Genomic DNA, 13,455 nt, shown 5'->3' on the forward strand with positions numbered 1-13,455 from the left:
GTCTACCAACCAGGATAGAAAAAAAAGTTTTTCACTTACTCTTTCACCACCCGGATAAGAGTTGAGCCGAGCTGCCACATTGAAGCCGGGTATGGGATTGAGTGTATGGTTTCATTTTCGGCAGCGATGGGTGTCTGATGGTCATGGGCGTAGCCAGGGTTTTCTTGATGTATAAAAGCGTTGGATTTTAGAAGGATTTAATATAGCATCTGCAAGGAAGATAGTATCAGCACTTTTCACAGAAATAGCTCCTGATTTTTTTTAGATAATTTTTCAAGTATTCATTCGAAGAATTCGATGGAAATTTTCCAGGAAAATATCTCAGGATTTTTATAGGGATTCCTCCAGGATTTCTTTAAATTATTTATCCAGGTTACTTGCACTATTTAACGATGAGGAATTACTATACAATAAAGATCAAAATGTTCCTATCTACGTAATAAAGGCGAAAAATGACATAAGTATTGAGAAGCACTATCGAGTTAGGGAAAGTTGACTATAGTTCAATAGTCAACTTTCCCTAACTCGATAATGAAGGGATCATCGAGTAAGGGAGTTATCGACATACAGAACACATACTTTTCAAAAGGAAAAATGCTAAGGTTGTACCAATTTTAAAACCAGACAAAAATCCTGCAGAAGCTTCTAGCTATCGTCCAATCAGTTTGCTTTCCTCCATCAGTAAACTTTTTTAAAAGGTCATTTTGAACAGAATGATGGTCCACATCAACGAAAATTAATTTTTGCCAATGAACATTTAAAAAAAATTAAAAAACTTTAATTTTCCAACATACATTGTTAGAATAATTCAATATTATCTGTTAAATCGCACACTTCAGGTTAATTATCAGAACTCCAGATCTGAATGACTTCCTGTAAGGGCTGGTGTTCCTCAAGGCAGCATTTTGGGACCAATATTATACAATATTTTCACATCTGACTTACCTGAGTTACCTCAGGGATGTCAAAAATCCTTGTTTGCGGATGACACAGGTCTCTCCGCCAAATGACGAAGCCTGCGTGTCATCTGTAGTAGATTGCAAAAAAGCTTGGATATTTTTTCTTCATACTTGCAAAAATGGAAGATTTCAACTAATTATATACCTACATACATAAACCAAAAGCTCTTTATTTGAAACCTTCAAGTAGACATATTGTCACGATGAGACGAGTGCCAATATATTGGTCAGATGAAGTTAAGTATCTAGGGCTCATGCTAGATAACAATTTAACTTTCTAAAATCACATTGTGGGCATTCAAGCCAAATGTAACAAAAAAAAATGTCTCTATCTCCTTATTAATAGAAAATCAAAACTTTGTCTTGATATTCAAACAAATCTTCAGGACAGTCATGTTGTATACTGTACCAATATGGACTAGCTGCTGTAATACCAGAAAGAAAGCTCTGCAGAGAATTCAAAATAAAATTTTGAAAATGATTCTGAAGCTTCCTCCCTGGTATACTGCCCATAAACGCATAATTGTCCCATGTGAATAGGAAATCTAGCAAACATGGGACTGACATGCGTTTATGGGCAGTATAGTACCAATGAGTTACATAGAATATCCAATGTTGAAACATTGGAACAAATGTCAAATCAAATAATTTATAATTTCAGGTAAAAATCGTTACAATCTTCTATTGCCACGATTAATGCGTTGTATATTTAGGTTAAGTAAATTGTAAACGTGTTTTTTTTCTCTTATAAGCAAGTGAAATCAACTCACCTCACTACTATGGTAAACAAAATGTAATATGTTGTAAGCAAAATGTTAATAAAATCTTAAATTTGTTTTACCAAATTAGGATGATAGTGAGCTTGAGCTTGAGCTTGATTGGCCGCCCGTGGATGCACTCCAGTATCGCCAGATCAGCTGCACTTACACAAGGAACCAACCGAATGACTGCTTGGGAATAACAGGCATCCTCAGTGTATAAGTGCTGGTGATCTTCTATTTTTAGGCAACAATGGCACCTGCCACGTCAGAATGCAGACCAATGAGGGGAAGGGGGAGGAATTGATGATGCATTGAACTGGCTCCCACGTAGACCGTATATACCACTGCATCCACGCCAGTTCATGCGGGAGTGTATGGATTGGGGGAAAGGCATGGCAGAGAGGTTTGCTTTTGTGGTTAGCAGACTGCCTATGTATCAGGCGTAAGAAAGGCGTGCGCGTGGAAGTAGGAAGCGTTAGGGAAACGGTTTCTTGTCCGTCTCTGGTTCTAGCGTTTGCTATGAACGAATAGTTTGAGTGTGATATATTTAGAATGGAAGATAGAAGCAAGTGAGAGATATACAACTACAAAGTACGAGGAAAGGGACGGGCCTGGGATTGATCCCATGATCTTCTGCATATGAAGCAGAAGCGGTAGCCATCAGACCACCAACCCCGTCATTTTACCAAATTAGGATGATAGTATTGTCTAATAACACAGAACACCAAGATTTAAGAAAATGAATGTAATATTTGGAATGATACTAATAAAGAAATTTACATAAAGAAAAAAAAAAAAGGAACACATATTTTTCATATTGAGTTAGGGAAGTAACTTGCATAAGAAACATAATCAGATACCATCTAGTTAGGGAACATCGAATTAGAAAGGTACCAACTTACGAGGGAGTCAAAGTATAGGGGAACTGGGTGTAAAATGCGCCGTTGGGGTAAAACGCGTCACCCTTGTTTTGAACAAACGACGTGCTTTGGGACGCTGTTTTCCACTCGAGATAATGGAAAATGTATTAAAATGCTTCTCTAGATATATTTTTAAGTGTTTTCCTGGCATAAATCGTGAAAAACTCGAAAAAAACGTTTTTCGTTGTTTTCGTTGTAATTTTGTGTTATTTTCTAGGCCATTTTTCAGGCCGATAAACAACAAAACTTTTGAAACTATCACCGAGAATCGACTTGTGCACTCCCATAGTTTGTATTGCATGCGAAAAAAGAGTTGAATTCAACCTTAAAAAGCGTATTTAAGGACTTAAACTTTAATCAACTCGTGGGTCAAAACGGCCACACCTAATTCATAACACCAAAACAGCCGTTTGAATTCAAATTCCAGCAAACGTAATGGCACGCTGTAGTTACGTGCCAATTCGAACCTTACAAATGCACATTTTTCGAATCAGCATGTATAGTATAATCGAACAATAACATCTGATCAAACGCTCTAATATATGCAACGTATTTGCAAGCATGATTGCGGATGCGTGCGCGCGAACGACCTCGATAAAAGCGCGGTCCATCCAATCATGTAGGGTAACTGGGGGTAAAACGCGCCCTCTACGGAAAGAAGCGTTTTTAGCTATGAAGAACATTATTATAAGCCTTTTCTTATTCATTATCTCATAGACAAACATGTTTTCTATCAAATAGTAGAAACAGCCATCCATTTCCTTTTTTCTGGAGTTAAGGAATCAATTTTGATAAAATGCTTGCTTATCTGCATTTTTATTTTTTGCGGGGTAAAACGCGCCCCCTGATCTCGGCGTTAATCGTTCGCCGCGCACACATGCGCAATCATGCTTGCAAATACGTTGCATACATAAGGGCGTTTGATCAGATGTTATTGTTCGATTATAGTATACATGCTGAATCGAAAAATGTGCATTTGTTAGGTTCAAATTGGCACGTAACTACAGCTTGGCATTACGTTTGCTGGAATTTGAATTCAAACGGCTGTTTTGGTGTTATGAAATAGGAGTGGCCGTTTTGCCCCCGGAAAGTCGCCATACACGATAAAAGAAGGAATTATTCAGAAAACTGTAAATTAAAAGTAATTCAATAGAAAACAGCTTTAAAAAAGAAGAAAAGTAATTATATACACACTTAAACGGAAAGGAGTAAATCGTCGTAAGCACTCATTGTTCGGATTTAGATTACCCTATCGAAAATGTATTCTCAAAGCAGTACTAGTTTGTTTACGCAACAGGTTGTAACTACATTTGATCATCAGGACGAAACAAGGTTTACACACTTAAATTATTTCACCGACCTCAGTGAAATTTTTCGCCGAGAATTCAACAGCTTATATCTCGGTAATAATTTGAAAAAAAAACTTTTACCGAGATCTCGGTAAACGTTTACCGAATCTCGGTGACGTTCGCCGAGATCTCGGCAAAAAAATTGGATTGCCGAAATCTCGGTAAATAGGTACCGAGATTCGGCATTGAAAATTACCGAATTCTCAGCTGTTGGATTCTCGGCGAAAAATTTCACTGAGGTCGGTGAAATAATTTAAGTGTGTAAACCTTGTTTCGTCCTGATGATCAAATGTAGTTTCAACCTGTTGCGTAAACAAACTAGTACTGCTTTGAGAATACATTTTCGATAGGGTAATCTAAATCCGAACAATGAGTGCTTACGACGATTTACTCCTTTCGACATTTTGTAATTCGACGTTCTGGCATTCAACGTTTTGTCACTAAACTGCCGTTCTGCGGATATTTATCTTGCGGACTATAAGATTTACATAGAACATGGGACAAGTATTGATATAATTGATCTCTTTCTGTGGAATTTCTTTTCAAATTTACAATGAAATTAAGTTTTGGTTTATGAGAAATATGCACTTCAACAGAAAAATAAACGCCTTTCTCAATGCGTGGGAAATTTCTTGCAAGAAATGCTCAAGAAAAGCATTTTTCATCGATCGCAGTACGCAGTTGAAAAGAAATGTCAATTCCAATGGAGCTCACTGTAGAAAATTTATTGACCATTTCTTTACGTAAAAATTTTTACTTTTCTTGAAAGCGGAAGTGCATACCTAGCTTTATTGATAAATCATTGATATTCCCACAAATAATAAAAATATTTCTAAGAAGATCTCCTGTAGTTTTGACATAACGAATTCCTCCATAAACTCGTCTGAGCAATTCTCGTTAAAATTCCAATTTTCTGTCAAAAGAGCCTATTTTATTATACATCTTAGGTGATATGTGTCATATTTTCCTTGGAATACATAACAAACTAAGTGGCATAGTATAAAGGAAAGAAGCAGCTTTCCATTTTAAGTTTGTCCGCCATCTTGAATTTCGTCAAAAAAATAGTTTTTTCGCCTTCAGAGCATCGCTCGTTTTAAATTCCAAGATCATCGTTGGTAAACGAGTCGAGTAAAGGAAAGAAGTATTCTTGAGAGTGAAAAAATCCAGCAGCCATCTTGATTTTCGACGCTATCTTGTTTTTTTTTTTCAAATAGTAGAATGAGGAGGAAGTTTCTTGAAAAATTTCTTCTATAGTTACTTCCGAAAAAGAAATACTGTGATTTGTGGAATTCGAGAAGTAATAGTTGCTCTGGATAACGTAAATTAAGTGTTTGATTGTGTTCATAGAGGCGTTTATGGCAAAAATATAGTAAAATCTAAAAGAGGCAATTTCTGAAAAAATGCGGATTGGATTCGGTAGAAATCTATGCGCAATTAAAAAAAGATTGTTATAATTCCTAGCAAAAATCAAAGTACATTTGGAGAAATAAAAAAGTACCTCCTTTTGATTCAATTACCTGATTATATACCGAAGGCAGTGATGCATTTGAACGCGTTCCAGTTCAATTTTTGAAACGGAGTGATCAAGTAGGCTTGTTGATTGTTCAGTTCAAAAATTTGAACTCTAGTGAGCAAAAATTTGAACGCAGATTGATCTGACATATTTTACCGCATTTTACCTGGCCCAAGTAGTTTATATGGTGATCAAAGCAAAGCATAATGTATTTATTTATGATTGAATTGATTTTATTATTGAACCAAGAAATATTTTCAAAGTGAATACCTAAATCTATGCTTCAATTACCATTGTAGTGCATTGCGATCTGAACTGGGCGTTTGAGAGCAGCGGTAGGCTCCGGCTTGCGAGTTCACTGTCTACTGCGTTCTCGTGCAAAATTTGAACTTGCTCCGTTCAATTTCAAATTGAAAAGCGCTTTTAAGAGCTCTTAGGGAACAATTCTTAAAAAACATTTTTGAAAAAATCTCCAATGAAATTTCAAAAAATAGTCAGCAGAAATTCAAGCGTGTGCTAGAATAAGGATGTTGGTCGCATGATCGATTTCTTTTCATCGATCCTGTCTTCTGAAAATAAAGTTACGCCTTTATTCTAGCATACGCTTGAATTGTAAGCAGGCTTTTTTTGCTCTTCTTGATCTGATAGATGAAGCAAACTCATTCGCTCACAACTATTGTGAGTCAGCATTCGATGTTACTGTCACTGAATAATACGTGACTGAGAGAGTGGAGAGAAATGTTGGCTTTAGCGAAATGCACTTGTTCCATTTGACAGCTCTTGCTTACTGCGATGCTCTGCAAACACCTAATTATTACTATCTTCTTTGATCTTTTGGGTAAAAAGTTGCAAAGAAGCAACGAAGAGCTTGTCTGGAAATGCTCTTCTTCGAAACGAGAAATGGAAAAAATACTCTCCTCCGAACTGAGAAAGGGGCAAAATCTCTTTCTCTTTGAAGCGCTGACGATGTCAAACAAAACTGTGGGAAGAAAAATAAGCAAAGACAAACACGTGTAAACTCTTCATTCCGCAGAGTACGTACGCTCAATTATGTGTATGAGTAAAAATGTTTCTCTTTTGTAGTTGATCATCAAAAGGGGGAGATAAAGAAGACTAAGTCAAGAGCAAAGAAGAAGCTTGAATCCTATAGTTTATGTACTACTTAAGGTGAATTGAAAACAAACCTTAAAATTTCAAGTGCATATATCAGAAGAAGCAGATAACTATTCATGCTTAAAATGTTTCCGCCCAGCTGAAACTATCAAAATTTTAACTTGATGTGTTACTTAGTTAAGATCATTTTTTATAACAATGGTTGTTATAAATTAGATGTTGTTAAAATAACTATGATTTTGCACTACAAGATTTTTCACTACCCGATTCATATCAAGATTGTAACATATTTTGTTACAAATACCATTTTGGGTAAAAATTTCTCTAGAAAAATCCTTGAAGAATTCTTCAATGGGTTTAATTGTAATATAACTAGTAAATCTGACAATATTATTTTCAGAATTTCATAACAGATTTTTCCTAGCTTCCTCATAAGATATGTAAATAAACCCTTCAAATAATTTCTGATGCGATTTTTTTTTCAGAAGCCTGATTGCTTGGTAAACTTCATAGTTTTTCCAAGAAATCTATCATGTATGATTCTGTAAATGTGAGTGCTGGAGACATTTTTGTTTGAACAACTTGAACACAAGATACCCAAGATTAATTTCCGTGGCTGTTTTTTTATGTGCCCCTCCCTGGCTACGCCCATGCCGCTACTCGTTTGCTTTAATTGAATATTTTTAAAGTGGTGTTACAGGGCTTAACCCATTCTGCTATTAACATCGTTTCAAAAACGAAACTCGGTACCCATGCGACATGGCTGGCATGTGGATCGTTTTGCCATGACTGTGTATTTGCAAATGGTTTGTAATACTGTTTAGACTAGCTCCGACATATCGATTGCAGGAAAACTTCGCCTCAAAGGCTCACCCATCTACGGTGCAGTCTAGAGGGGAGGCCGATTTCCGACAGAGAGAGCCCGAAAGCGAAAGGGATTAGCGCAAATTAATTTACAAACTGACATCACACTCGACTAGCTTTCAATACTATAACTCGGTAATCGGGAGCGGCTTGTTGTAGTAGACATTATCCTGCTGCATGTACGCCGGGTAGCCATTGAGAATCGGTTGTACCTGGTTGCTGTACAAATTGCTCTGCCGGATCACGTAATCATCCTCGGTGATGGCCTTCTCGTAGTCCACGCTGTTGATATTGGTTCTAGGAATGGTACCGACCCCACTGCCGCTCGTTCCACCGTGAGTTTTGTTCTTGCACCCGTTGTGCACGTACTCTCGAAGGAGACCCCGGAAGCGGTAGAAGGTGAGGGCTATTGCTGTTACGATGGCCACCGCCAGCACCAGCACCGATATCAGATTCTTGTTCTTGTCCAAAATGTACTCGCACTCCCACTGGTCGGGCAGATGGTGCGGGCAGCCGGTTGCGTTGTAGCTAATCCTGCTGGACGTTTGCAACCGGTGCAACAACTTAGAATAGTAGCAATCACAATTTATCGGATTATCCGAAATGTCCAGCGTACGCAAACTGTTCCAGGAAAACATGTTCTCATCCAACCGCTCGAAGCCGTTATTCCGCAAGCTCAAATGCTTCAGAAATAGTAATCCGGCAAAGGTTGCCTCCTCCAGGTCGTGCAGCGCCTTATTCGATTCGATTGCAATGCTTTCTAGGTTTGTGTTAGTATGAAATGCTGCTTTCTCGATTTTCCTCAAGTACAATGAGCCTCGCAGCTCAAATCGTTTCAAGTTTGATAATCCTCTAAATGAGTTTGCCGACACAGTCTCGAAGTAGTTCTGTCCAATCGATAACTCCTCCAACCGCTTCAACACCATCAACGCTTTCGATGGAATCCTTTCGAATCGATTATCCGCAAGATTAAGACTTTTAAGATTTTCAATTCCTGCAAACGTCTCGGCACTAACATTGCTCAACAGAGAACTTCTCACATCCAGTAGTGTCAATTCTGAAAGCACTTGAAATGCTCCATCTCGCAGTGCCTTCAACGAGTTCGTACCAATGTACAGTTCCGCCAACTTATTCACCGGTTCAAAAGTTTCTTCCGAAGGTATCACTTCCAACCGATTGTCATCAAGGTATAAAATTTTCAAATCCATCAATCCCAGAAGCGCTTTTGCTGACAGTCCAACGGTGCTAATCCTGTTTTGTCCTAAATTCAGCTCTTCCAGATTCACCAGCGGAGTGAAGGTCATCGGTTCGATTTGATCGATCAGGTTCCCCCTCAAATTCAGCACCAACAGATCGCCCAATCCCACAAATGTCCTATTCGACACCACGCTGATCTTATTGTGGTTCAAGTGCAGCTGTTGAAGCTTATTCTGCCGCGCGAATGTCCTATCCGGAATGTTGAACAGATAGTTATAGCTCAAATCCAGCAGCGTTAGTTCCGAATAGAACTGCATCGACGAGTCGATGATGCGGATTTTGTTGTTCCGGATCACCAACCGTTGGATGGAAGGGTTCAGCGCGATTGGGACCACGTCCAGGTGGCCTTCCTCGCAGTTGACGTCCAGCTTTTCGTCGTCGCAGTGACATCGGTGGGGACAGTGCAGGAGACTGGACGATAGATCTGGCACGATCAGCGCCAGGATGAAGAGCCACGACATGATGAGCGTCATTTTTGCGGGGATGATCTGAAATGGGGGAGAAGAAATTGAAATGAGTGAGTGAAATTGGAATTTTTTAATTTGCAAGATTATAAAACTATAATAATTTAAAGATGACAAGATTATAATATTCAATAACACTGCGGAACACGGTCATAGCACGTCTAGATTTTGAGATACTGGACGTTGAAAATGCTAAATTTTACTATTTCAGCCAACTTGCATGCAAGTTTGTCAGTTTGTAAGGTAATTTATTTGCTTAATATGTCTCATAACTCATACTTCATGTGTATAACATTACTTATCAACAAAGTTCATAATATTTTTATTCCCAAAAGTTATTTTTTGATAGTTTGGAAAAGTATTGTATTTTTCCATATAAATGAAACGAAGAGTTTTATATGGAGACTGTTGAGTATGTTGAAAAATCGATGTAATCGAAATTTTATCGTGCAATTTCAACCTAATTATATATGAATTGAAAATTAAAGGCAGATTTTGCATGCTTGATAGATTACATCACGAAAAATTTTGATAAATCATAGTTTAAATTTCATGTAAACATCAATTAAACCAGTGTTTTTAACAACTGTGGCGACCTGAAGCTAAAAATCCTGACGTGCTGGAACATTTCTGAGAACGGCATTAAATTTAGCAACCCCAAATCTACTAGAGACACATAATTTGATCATTTAGACACGCAAAAATGTCATTTTTGTTGCGCTGTGTAATTAGTTACAATGCATTTTAAGTGTCGTGCCTCTGTATAGTAGTGGGCCGCATGTACGCATTGGTTATCTTTCATTTTGTAGGTCTGAATCTCGGCTTCTAACAGTCAGATTGACCTGAAATTTTCACCTCAGCTCATGATAACATGAATTTAGCTGAACAAATAATTTGAAATATATCATAACGCATACCTTTAAATTGTTGAAATTCCCCCATTTTGTAGAAAATGGGATAAATTTATTTTGAAAATATTTTGATAATAATTATTTTGAATGACAAATGTTATTCTTCTTCTTCTTTCTGGCGTTACGTCCCAGCTGGGACAAAGCCTGCTTCTCAGATTACTGTTCTTATGAGCACTTCCACAGTTATTAACTGAGAGCTTTCTTTGCCGATTGACCATTTTTGCATGCGTATATCGTGTGGCAGGTACGAAGATACTCTATGCCCTGGGAATCGAGAAAATTTCCATTACAGTCACCCCACAGTTATGGATCAGCTAAGGATCATTTTTTAGAACAAAATATGACTACAAATCATGGTGACCTTGTACAAAACAAAATTACTCGCCTGGCAATGCTGAATATAGTTGTTTTCGGGAATACACATAAAAAATCGCTATTATTTACGAAAAAGTGTCGATTTCGATAGAAATTTCAAACGTTGTCCATCCCACAGATGTGGATCAGTGGAACAGGAGGGTCCTTATTATGGATCAAATCGACTCATATTATGGATCAGAACACTATAAAAGCAATTTATCTGTGAAGCAAACGAATGGTGTGTTAGTGAAAGTATACGTTTCGGCGTTTCTTTCGAAATCGTCTTATCGTTGATTCATAACTGTGGTACGGGTTTCAATGCCCCACAGTAATGAATCAACGATTCTATGAATACGGATAACATTTTATTTCATACGGACGAATAAAATATGCTAGAAGATGTTATGGTTGATTGCAATGCTGTACAGATTTATGGACCACGTAGATAAAATGTGTTCTGGTTAATTGTAACTCTATTTGATGAGATATTCTCCGTTTAAGCCAACTTTGATCCATATCTGTGTGCTATCCATAACTGTGGGGTGACTGTACGAAAAGATCCTAGACCAGCGGGATTCGAACCCACGGCCCTCAGCATGGTCATGCTGAATAGCTGCGCGTTTACCGCTACGGCTATCTGGGCTCCTGTTATTCTACAAAAATCAAATTGAATAACTACAGTATTGGACAAAACATTTGCAACTTTTTCGATTTTCCACACAAAATGATCAACTTTGGTAAGCTAAATCTCAGTTATTTATGAACCGATTTGAATGAAATTTTGGCAAAACATCAGACATAGCTTGGGTTTTAACACATATTTTTGAATGATTTTTCTAATCACAAGTTCAAAAGCAAAAACAGTTGGACCAAAGTGAATATTTTGATGATTTTTTATGAATGACATTACTAAACATATTGAAGGAATCAGTGGCGCAACCAAGGGGGGTTTTGGGGGTCAAAACCCCCCCCAGAGCCGAAAAAATATAAGGCTTATCTTGTATATTTCTGTAGTGCATAAACATTCTACAATTATGGATCAGTAATTTAGGCTCGTATTAACACTCTCAGTTTCAGTGGTTTTATCAGTAACATTCTTATTCTATGGTTTCTTTAAAGTCTTAGACCCCTGAAGAGGTTAATAGTTAACAAACACATTTGCAAACTTGTACTATAATATAGTACTGAACAAAATATAGTACAAGTTGGTTGTTTTATCAAAACAAAATGGTCGAGTTTGGAGGATTGGATCTCGGCTTCTAGTACTTGGATTGACTTAAAATTTACATCCTAACTTGGAAATACATAGGTTAGCCGGAAATTCGCAACTTTAAAAAATCAATCTTTTGAGTAATAATAAATCTTCAAATTTAACAAAAACACAAAAATAAAACTGTTCATTCCACTATTTTGCGAAATTGATCAATAATTCAAACTTGTTTTTAGAACTATATTATTTAGTAAAAATTTTGTATTCAAATAAAATCAAAGTGAAAGTTAAGACAATTTTTCACACGATGCGAAACATACGATGACAAAGAAGTTTGTGTTTGAAATATCATGAATTTTCTGCTGAGTGAAATTATGTGAAGTGAGTGAAAGATTATTCATGAATTTCCGTGCAAATTACAAAAAGCCCACTTGAAGCCAAGACCCAGGTCTCCAAGTTTGATCTTTTAATATGAAAAGCGACCCGTGGGCAATTTATTTTGTTCTATGCTGTAAGGCTATAATATTGTTTTGCCTTTTCTGAAAACTTAACTGAAGTATTTGTGTCAGAAGTTGGTCATCCATTTAAATATATTGGGAAAAAAGTCCCATCCGCAGCATAAATAATCTTTCAATTTGCTTATTACATTGCAAACTTTCCCGACCTTCAGAGCATATGAATTTCCGGAGAATCGTTTCTTCAGTTTTAAAAAATTACGCAGATAATGTTATCTTCTTCTGCATATCGAATACTGTAACATGGGACGACAACGAATGCTATGGTAAATATTCAACGAACACAGATAAGTAAATGCTGATTGAACATTATCACGCGTTATGTATTTTAATCTTGTTTAATGAGTTTAACCAAGTATGCACATTCAAACTCTTTAAATCATTTTTTTTTATTGAAACATAGGGTGCAGAACCATTTGGGCACTTCCCTGATTCACTTTGGCATGGGGAGTTTTTCTCGGTAGAATTGTCTGAAACTTTGGTGTAAGAAGCGCATCAGTACGATGCATATTGTGGCCAAATATGAGAGCTCTAGCTTTTAAAAAAAAACCCCTGCCGAAGTGAGCCATGGATGGGGTCTGGCTTCTTACTTTCCCAAAAAATATTACCTTCAAGATATCAAAACCCCCCCCAGAACCAAATCCTGGTTGCGCTACTGGAAGGAATAGTTTCATGGCATCTAGCAAAGTTGAATATTCTAACGAGATGAAAATGTTTACTGAAGACAGTTTTTGTGTAGAGCTACCAGATTTTGAGATAAATAGTTTTGAATTTATCGTCGAAAATTGCACTTTATTTAAATCGTTAGTACTTATAAACTCATGATTGTAAAAATCATTCAAAAATATATGACAAAATTAAAGTTATATCTGATGATCTGTGAAAATTTTCATTTGATTCGGTCCATAAATAACTGAGATCTAACTTACCAAAGTTAGTCATTTTGCATGGAAAATCAAAAAAGTTGCAAATGTTTTGTCCAGTACTGTATGTAAAAAGGTATATAATTATTTAACACTTCAGTCGTCGCGCTGTTGTATTTTGTACAACACTGTTGAAAAAACCTCGCTTTTCGTTCACAACAGCAGCGCGTGGTTCTGACGGTGGCAAACCGCGCGACGACTGGAAGAAATTTCTATTGAAAAAACTGTTCGATTTAAAATTCTACCATTTTTATTAGAATTGGAGCTTTGTGATTACTTAAATGTTTATTTATAGAAAGCTGCTTTAACTAAGCAGATTCAGTGACAATTCACGGAAAT

The 13,455-nt window shown here is 37.0% G+C and overlaps 1 protein-coding gene across 1 annotated transcript; it reads right to left on the bottom strand.

The window, feature by feature from the left end:
* Nucleotides 1-7,368: 7,368 nt before the first annotated feature.
* LOC5567442 (insulin-like growth factor-binding protein complex acid labile subunit) lies at nt 7,369-9,220 on the bottom strand. The gene has a single exon (XM_001657386.2). The coding sequence runs from the start codon at nt 9,207-9,209 to the stop codon at nt 7,605-7,607; it is 1,605 nt and encodes a 534-aa protein (XP_001657436.1). The 5' UTR covers nt 9,210-9,220; the 3' UTR covers nt 7,369-7,604.
* Nucleotides 9,221-13,455: the final 4,235 nt, after the last annotated feature.

The sequence above is a fragment of the Aedes aegypti genome, chromosome 3 (genome assembly GCF_002204515.2).
Source record: "Aedes aegypti strain LVP_AGWG chromosome 3, AaegL5.0 Primary Assembly, whole genome shotgun sequence".
Classification (NCBI taxonomy): domain Eukaryota; kingdom Metazoa; phylum Arthropoda; class Insecta; order Diptera; family Culicidae; genus Aedes; species Aedes aegypti.